The sequence below is a fragment of the Anthonomus grandis genome, chromosome 3, assembly GCF_022605725.1.
Source record: "Anthonomus grandis grandis chromosome 3, icAntGran1.3, whole genome shotgun sequence".
Lineage (NCBI taxonomy): Eukaryota > Metazoa > Arthropoda > Insecta > Coleoptera > Curculionidae > Anthonomus > Anthonomus grandis.
The window spans coordinates 25,304,207-25,313,260 of record NC_065548.1 but is presented as its reverse complement, the minus strand read 5'-3'; the positions used below and the strand labels follow the sequence as shown (position 1 = coordinate 25,313,260).

Sequence of the window (9,054 nt, the reverse complement as noted above, 5' to 3'; positions counted from 1 at the left end):
ATTTAAAAAAAACAAACATTTATTTACAAAATTTGTTTAAAATATTCCTCTTCATCATACATTTACCGACGACCAAAATATCTGCTTAAGAATTTGCGGTAGTTCTTTGGTGTCATTGCAAATAAAAGCTCTGCCTGAAGGTAATTTTTGTGTTAATCTACAAAAATTAATTAATAATTAATTATTTTCATAAAATAGATTTAATCCGGATTTATGTTGTGTACGTTTTAGGCAATTTTCACAATGTGTCAAGAAAAAAATGTTATGATCACAATAGGCTGTGTACGTGGGCATATATTTTAGGAAATGATTTTTTTTGATTAATTTTAAGATAAAAAGTTGTTTAAAAAGGGATAAAAAAAATTCCAAAATATGAAAAAGTATTTTAATTGTTCTAAAAAGTGATACAGCACAGAGCACTTCTTTTAAAGAAAAATTAGATAGTAGACAATAGCTTGGCATTACAAAAAGGATTTGAAATAAAATTACTTGTACGAGTACATTTGGAAATCATATTTTTCTTGATAAATTGGAAGAATTTATTCAATTTTTTTAAAAATATTTTTGCACAATTAAATTACTCATATTTTGTTAAAACATTTACTTCATTTAGAGTAAATATATATACAGTATCGGACAAAATTAGAGAGACTCGACTACTTACGTCTTTTATGTAAGATAAAAATGATTAAATTCCTCTTTTTGTGCTGAAGGATGTTATGTTTTGAAGTAGTTTAAAAAGGCACTAAAATAAATTAAAAAAAAAAAAAACATTTCTCAAGATTTATTAGGAAAAATAAAAAAATGCAAAAACTTCTGTGCGACAAAATTAGAGAGACTTATGCTTAAAGTACATTTGTACCCTATACTAATGAAACTAACCTAATACTTTGTCCAGTACCCTTTATTCTGGATAACTTTTTCACATCTATTCGGCAATGAGATTCGAAATTACAGCCGGATCCATTGATTTCCAGGCATTCTCGATTTCTTCAAATAATTGAGCACGATTCCCGATGTTTTTAGTGCGAATCTTTTTCTCTATAATCTCCCAAAGATTTTCAATTGGGTTCAAGTCCGGCGATTGCGGTGGCCATTTTAAAACTTGAATTTTGTTAGCCAAAAACCATTCCTTCTCAAGTTTGGCCGTATGTTTGGGTCGTGAATCTTAGCGGCATTTCCCATTCGGCGTAAGGCAACATTACATCTTCCAGTATAGTCCGATACATAAATCTATCCATAGTGCCCTCAATTTTGTGGATAGGACCCATTCCATAACCCGAAAAACAACCCCAAACCATTAAATTGCCACCTCCGTGCTTCATAGTACCAGAAACATATTTTGGATCAAGCCTTTTGTTTGCTGGGCGATGTACGAACTGCGCTCCATCACTTCCAAAAATATTATATTTAGACTCGTCACTAAACAAAACCTTATTCTAGTCCTTAGCTGTCCAGTAACGGTGACGTGTTGCAAATAACATTCTAGCAGCTACATTTTTTTTTGATAGATGGGGTTTTTTTGCTGGTCTCCTTCCAGGAAGCCCCGCCTCCACTAATCGCCGCTGCACAGTCCTGGATGAAACCCCAGGCGCCTCCAATTCAGCCAAAATCTGTGTTGAAGATAGACGCGGATTATTCTGACTTAGTCGTTTAATTCTCCTGTCCAGCAGTACTGAGGTTTTTCTCTTGCGGCCACCTCTTTTAAGGTTTGTCACTCTTCCACCGAGCTGATAATTTTTTATTGTTCTGGAAACCATTTGTTTACTGACGTTGAATTGCTCTTTGATTAATTTTTGTGAGCGACCTGAGTTATAGGCTTCTATAATTTTTTCTTTTAGGTCTATGGAATAATGTTTACCACGAGGCATTGCTAATGATATTCTCAAACTAATAAACAGAAATTAAACTAATCGCGACTTCAGCGAAACTAAATACAAAATGAGTCTCTTTAATTCTGTCGCAGTAATTTTTTATCAATGTTAAAAACATTCTTTAAATAAATGTAAACATGAGCTACAAAAATGAATTGTTGATAATAGAATTCTTGTCAACTCCGGTATACACTGCTTAACAAATATTAATATTATTTCAAGTACAAAAAATTGGAGTTGGCAAATAGAGAAGTCTCTCTAATTTTGTCCGATACTGTAGATTTTGAAATGCTTACCAAAATGTAAATTTTATAGTTTCTTTAAACCCTCGTATCTCATCAACGAAGCCAGTGCGGAACCATATCATTTATATCAACTTCTTTTTTAAGTTTTATTGTTATTAAACATAATAATCAAAATATGATAGATAAAAAAATACTAAATAAGGTGTAATGCATATCTAATTCAATATAAAACTATGATAAACAAAGACACACATAATAAATATAATATTAATAGCAACAACAACTGAAATATCATAAAAATTTAGTCAAAACACCAAGAATAGGTCTAAAAAAGATCCAATAAAAATTCCTCTATAGGTATTCCCCAAAAGGCCTTTAAAACTAACACTTTTTTTCTTCTGTCCTAAATTGTTTATATACAGTGCTTTTCTTTGAAGTCCCCCCCCCCCCCAATTTATTTTTTGAACGGGTCAAAAAAAATTCTTGAAACTTGGCATAAGTAAGTTGGTCTATAGATACTATTTTTCACTGTAAACTAGGTAGTTGTAAATTCCAAGATGGCGGCTGGGCGACATCTTGAGAAAAAATTTTAAATAGAAAGGGGGGTCGTGTGGTACCTCATTTTAAAGGTCTCAATGAGTACTTTATAACCCTGAAATATTAGACCCATATCTTAACTCGTTTCAAAATGGCGGCCTAATAAAAAAGTATTTTTTTTTATTTTAACGTTTTACATTTTTATGATTTTTGAATAGGTAAAAATCAGTGTACGAAAATAAATGCGTCACTATTTTATTTTGACATAAAAACGACAGTTCTAAATGTCAAAATAACACATAAGCGCCATCTTATAAATGCATTAAATAGAAATCTTGTGTTACCTCATTTAAAAGGTTTTATTGAGTACTTTTAATATTTATTACATGGACTCGGTGGACTCCGTTTTGACCTGTCTAAAAGTAACAGCCAAAAAAATACACTGTTGCGATTTTATTAACGTTTTTAATAATAATATACAAATAATTTATAATTTTTGAATTTTGGATTTAAAGATTAACTTTTTGGTTTCTAAAGACTTACTGAACCGCCCTCGTATGTCACATTTCACGTTAAAGGTTATTGAGCATTATTTAGACATTCCAAAAACCAAATAGCTATTAAAAAAACTGGAAAACAAATTTTAAGATATTTTTCCTTAACCGGTAAATTACTCTTGTATCGGTCATTGTTAGATATTGTTTAGTGTGTTTGGCAGTTTAAATTTAATTTTGATTTTAACCGGTTAAGGAAAAATATCTTAAAATTTTTTTTCCAGTTTTTTTAATAGCTATTTGGTTTTTGGAATGTCTAAATAATGTTCAATAACCTTTAACGTGAAATGTGACATACGAGGGCGGTTCAGTAAGTCTTTAGAAACCAAAAAGTTAATCTTTAAATCCAAAATTCAAAAATTATAAATTATTTGTATATTATTATTAAAAACGTTAATAAAATCGCAACAGTGTATTTTTTTGGCTGTTACTTTTAGACAGGTCAAAACGGAGTCCACCGAATCCATGTAATAAATATTAAAAGTACTCAATAAAACCTTTTAAATGAGGTAACACAAGATTTCTATTTAATGCATTTATAAGATGGCGCTTATGTGTTATTTTGACATTTAGAACTGTCGTTTTTATGTCAAAATAAAATAGTGACGCATTTATTTTCATTTATTTATTTATTTATTTCATGTACTTTACAGAAGTTTACTAAGTAAACGGTCCTATTACAAAGTACATACTAATGATAATAATAATAATAATAATAATAATACACTAATAATAATAATAAAGATAACAAATGTTTTAAAAAATAATTCAAAATAATACTAACTTAATCTGACCAGCACTAACTATAAAATTATATCTAACCGACATTTGAGTTCAGCACAACTTGTATTAAAAATATCAATGCTTTCTTGAATTCTGTTATAAGTTTCACACAAATTAAATAATGGTGAACTCAAATGTCTATTATTAAGAGCTACATCCGACACATAAAATGTCTTACATCTTCTAGTAAGATACGCTGGAGCATTCACACTCAACCTTGAAAGAAATGTAGGATCATTTATTTGCCCATTTATTGATTTATATAGATAAATAACTGCAAATTTTTGCCTCCTCTTATCTAATGATTGGAGGGCATATCTTTCGCGTAATGTCGTGGTTGACACCTCACGGTCATATACCCCCCTTTCTCTAAAATAGATATAGCGGAGCATTTTATTTTGCACCCGCTCCAACGTATATTTGTAACGCGAAATCCTTACGAAATCCTTAGTACTTCTGGCAATAAATCCATACATTTTACATGTCCGGTTTGCCACTTCGTTTACATGTAGATTAAAAGTCAATCTTTTATCAAATAACACACCCAAATCTTTAATCTTTTCTACTCTAGTCAATAGACTATCTTGTATTTTATAAGGAAATAATATATCTCTTTGTTTTCTATTATAAGACATAACTACACACTTATTGACATTAAAATATAATCTATTTTCTATTGACCATTGTACAACATTATTTAAATCGTCTTGTAGCATTCTACAGTCATCTATGTTATTTATTTGATAATATAATTTGAGATCATCAGCAAACAGCGAGCATGTAGCATGAGTTACTACTTGCGTCAGAGAGTTAATAAAAAGAAGAAAAAATAATGGTCCCAAATTGGAGCCTTGTGGTATGCCAGACGTAGGAGTAAATGGTCGCGAACTATGTCCCCCAATCACAACTATATGTCTACGGTTATACAAATAGGACTCAATAAAATGCACCAAATTATTATGAAAACCATATTCTCTATCTAATCTATCCAATAATATTTTAAATGATATCTTATCAAAAGCTTTTTCAAAATCTGTGTATACAATATCCATTTGACCTCTCTGATTCAGCACATCAGATATAGTTTGAGTGACACTTAATAAGTTGCTTACAGTTGATTTAGCTTTTAAAAATCCGTGTTGAAATATTGATATGCTAGATCTAACAGTACGATAAATAGTTCTAAAAATAATGGTTTCAAACACTTTAGCTGGTGCTGAGAGCACAGCAATAGGTCTGTAATTTTTTATTTCACTTTTATTGCCTTTCTTAAAGATTGGACATATTTTTGCTACTTTCCAAGCATTGGGAAAAATTCCTGTTTTAAGGCTTAGATTAATCAAAAAACATAATGGGTAACTTAATATATCACAAAATCCCTTGTACAAATAGCTTGGAACATTATCTGGACCTATTGCTTTGTTCTCTTCTAATTTCTTAATAACATCAATTACATCATCTATATTTACATTATTTAAAATTATTTCTGGTGAATAAATATTTTCTAATGTATTCGGGTTATTACCCTCTTCCCTCGAATAAACACTACTAAAATAGTCACTAAATTCATTACATATTTCTTCACCAGAGTTAAATTCCGAATTGTCCATAAACATTTTGTTGGGTATATGCACAGATCCTTTCTTATTATTTATATATGACCAGAAAGATCGAGAGTCTACACTGATTTTGTCTTGTATTGCCTTTAAATATTTTTTGTGGGCGGTATTTATATCCTTTTTAATTTCGACTCTAAGTTTTTTAAATTGAAGATAATGATCTTGATTTTTGCTTAATTTGTATTTTTCCCGAGCTTTTTCTTTGAATTTTAGTTTATTTATAATATTTTTTGTAAACCAAACAGGATATTTTTTACATTTTTTTCCGCCTTTAGGTACACATATATCAAAAATTGAATATAAAGTCACATCTCGTGAGAGTATTGCTTTATTAATATCAGTGTGAGACTCCAGAAAGCTCCAGTCTATTTTTAGAAAAAGGTAATACATAGACAAAAAGTCAGCCTTGCGAAAATTATACCTTGACGATAAAGATGCCAACTCTTTTTGATTACTATTACAGCACAATGACAAGGATACTTTAAGAGTAGGGTGGTGTTTATATTCTTTAACAAAACAAAAGTCACTTCTTAAAACAGTACAGTTACTTTTTGTAACCACTACATCTAGTATATGATTTAAGCTATTGGAAACAAAATTGACTTGTGTAGCATCATAAAAATTTAAAAATTGCAAAAATGTCTCTACAAACCTGTCTGACCCTCCTGTTTGGTAATATCGATTAAGATTTGTGATATTTAAGTCACCTATAATAATAATGTCAGAGTCAAACAGATATTGCCGTTTTTCTAGAAAATCATATAATCTTTCATACGAGTTAAGAGTACAAGATGGTGCTACATATAATGTCAATAAATACAAACATTTACAATTTTCCTTTGTAAGTTTTACACATAAAAAATCAATATTTTCATCTATAAATCCTGTGTCAACAGTACTTACACAGAAATTATTTTTGGATGCTAGTAAAACTCCACCCCCTCTGGTTTTTCCACTTAGTTGAAAATCCCTATCAACTCTAAATACATTAAATATATTTGGAAATATTTCACAATCATTTACAGAGTTATGCAACCATGTTTCGGTTAATATTACAATATCATATTCATCAGATGTAGTCCAAATGCTCCCTAAAAACTCATCTATTTTCGTATTTAACCCTCTTACGTTCTGATATACAATATTTAGTGTCTTAGGTTCACTTACTGTCACACTTAGTTTCTCTGGTTCCTGTTGAAGCCTCTTCGAAAATTCTGCGAAGTATTCATCCCGTTGAAGCGACGTCCCATAGGGCGAAATGAAAAAGGTTTGACCACTACATTCAAAGGCCACAGATCACTGTTTAATACAAGTTTCTCCAACTGTGGCTCAAAAGATATTTTAAATGCTACTTTATGATCAAACTGACTATTTAATTTTTCACAACTGGATAAATCTATATCGTTCTTGATTAAATGGTCCTTTAGGCGTTCCTCTGTACAGTCAGGATGTAAATTTCCCACATAGTACCACTTTCTTTCGGCAGCTGCAGCTATATCCAAAACTCTTCCTGTGCCCTTAACCATACTTTGAATTTGGTTGCTAATTGATGTCTGATTTATTGTCGCTGACGATGATGCACTTATTCCATTTGCTATGGTAGGTCTGGTTTGCATTAGTTCTTTTGCCGGATTTGCATTTGTAATATTTAACAGTTTCTTTTCCTGCAGTGGTGTTTTGGTAACTGGACTACTTTTTGTTATGTTTTGAGTCAAAAATTCGACTAGTTCTTTGTTGGTACTTTTAATAGCCTGCACTATGCCATCCAATTTAATTGCAATCTGCTCAGATTGATCTTTCAGTGCACCATTAATGGTGGTCAACAAATCGTCATCTTTTCCCTGCTTGCTATTTTCAGAGATTTCGTCCACCTCAGTGACCGTTTCAGAGCTTGAATCCAGCATTGGTGGCTTAGTTTTTAAATATTCTATGTCTTGTTCCATCTCCTCAATTTTTTTATTTATTTTTTTATTTATTTCCATGATTGGATTATTCAATGACGGTGATTCTTGTAATTGTTGATTTTCAGATTTTTCCATAAGTTTTTTAATTGTTTCTTCAAGAATATTTATTTTATTATTTAGTTTTAGAATTGTTTTATTTTGACTTTCCACTTCTTTAGCCAATCCTCTAACATCAACATGACGACATTGCTTATTCTTTGCTTCATTAGCCTGATTCATGCAAGCTGGATGAAATATTTTCCCACATCTTAAACATTCTAGACAGGTCACTACATTTTTCTTGCAGTGTACACATATTTTATCTGAAGAAGGAACATCATTTTTACCTTCCATTATATTTGGTATTATAAACAAAATGTTTATTTACACTGTACCAGCGTGAGCAGCGGCAATAAAGATAAGAACTTTAAACTGATAAATACCTTCACTATTGTTATTTTAATAATGGAACATATTTTTAATGCTATAGAAAAGTTAGTTTTATACGGTTTTCGTAAGTTTTCCGGAAAGCGGTAAATTTCGTGGTTTTAAAAACTTCACTATCGTATAGAAGACGCCACCACAAACAGAATGATACCCGACACACAATTTAAATATAAGTTTTAGACTTTAAAATTTAACGTAAACGGGAGCGATAAAAATCACGTTGACCAGTCAGACACGTATTTCTACTTTTTTGTACACTGATTTTTACCTATTCAAAAATCATAAAAATGTAAAACGTTAAAATAAAAAAAAAATACTTTTTTATTAGGCCGCCATTTTGAAACGAGTTAAGATATGGGTCTAATATTTCAGGGTTATAAAGTACTCATTGAGACCTTTAAAATGAGGTACCACACGACCCCCCTTTCTATTTAAAATTTTTTCTCAAGATGTCGCCCAGCCGCCATCTTGGAATTTACAACTACCTAGTTTACAGTGAAAAATAGTATCTATAGACCAATTTACTTATGCCAAGTTTCAAAAAATTTTTTTGACCCGTTCAAAAAATAAATGGGGGGGGGGGGACTTCAAAGAAAAGCACTGTATATCTAACAATCTTATGAAGAAATAGTGGAAAGTGATTAAATATCTTTTTACTGTATTAATAGATTGAATTCTTAGATAAAGCCATAGTTGTAATTGGTAAATTTATGCAAATAATGAACGAGTCATATTTATATTTAGGGAGTGAATTACCGAAGAATATGCAGTTTCATGTACATAAATATACATACTAGGTTTCAAGTTTCTCCATATTTAAGCAGATACAAATACATCAATGCTGGCTTTTGCACGACAAACAAGCCCTGAATCAATGAATGCAAAGTAGGCAGATTTGGCTACTGATGCATTTAGATTGCACCTACTTAATTGTAAGGTATAGATAATGCAAGTATTAAGTTGATCAATATGTTTATCGAACCTTAGTCTTCAATCATCAATAAATAAACCTAAAAATTTATTATGGTTCGTTAAAGTAACAGGGTGCTTAC

General features: G+C 30.8%; 1 protein-coding gene across 1 annotated transcript in view; it reads right to left on the bottom strand.

Moving 5' to 3' along the window:
• Position 1: 1 nt before the first annotated feature.
• LOC126734623 (von Willebrand factor A domain-containing protein 8) overlaps positions 2 to 9,054 on the bottom strand; it is an 88,087-nt gene continuing 79,034 nt past the window's right edge. Inside the window, 1 exon segment of the mRNA XM_050438319.1 lies at positions 2 to 157. Coding sequence (XP_050294276.1) covers positions 55 to 157 — 103 coding nt within the window. The 3' untranslated portion in view covers positions 2 to 54.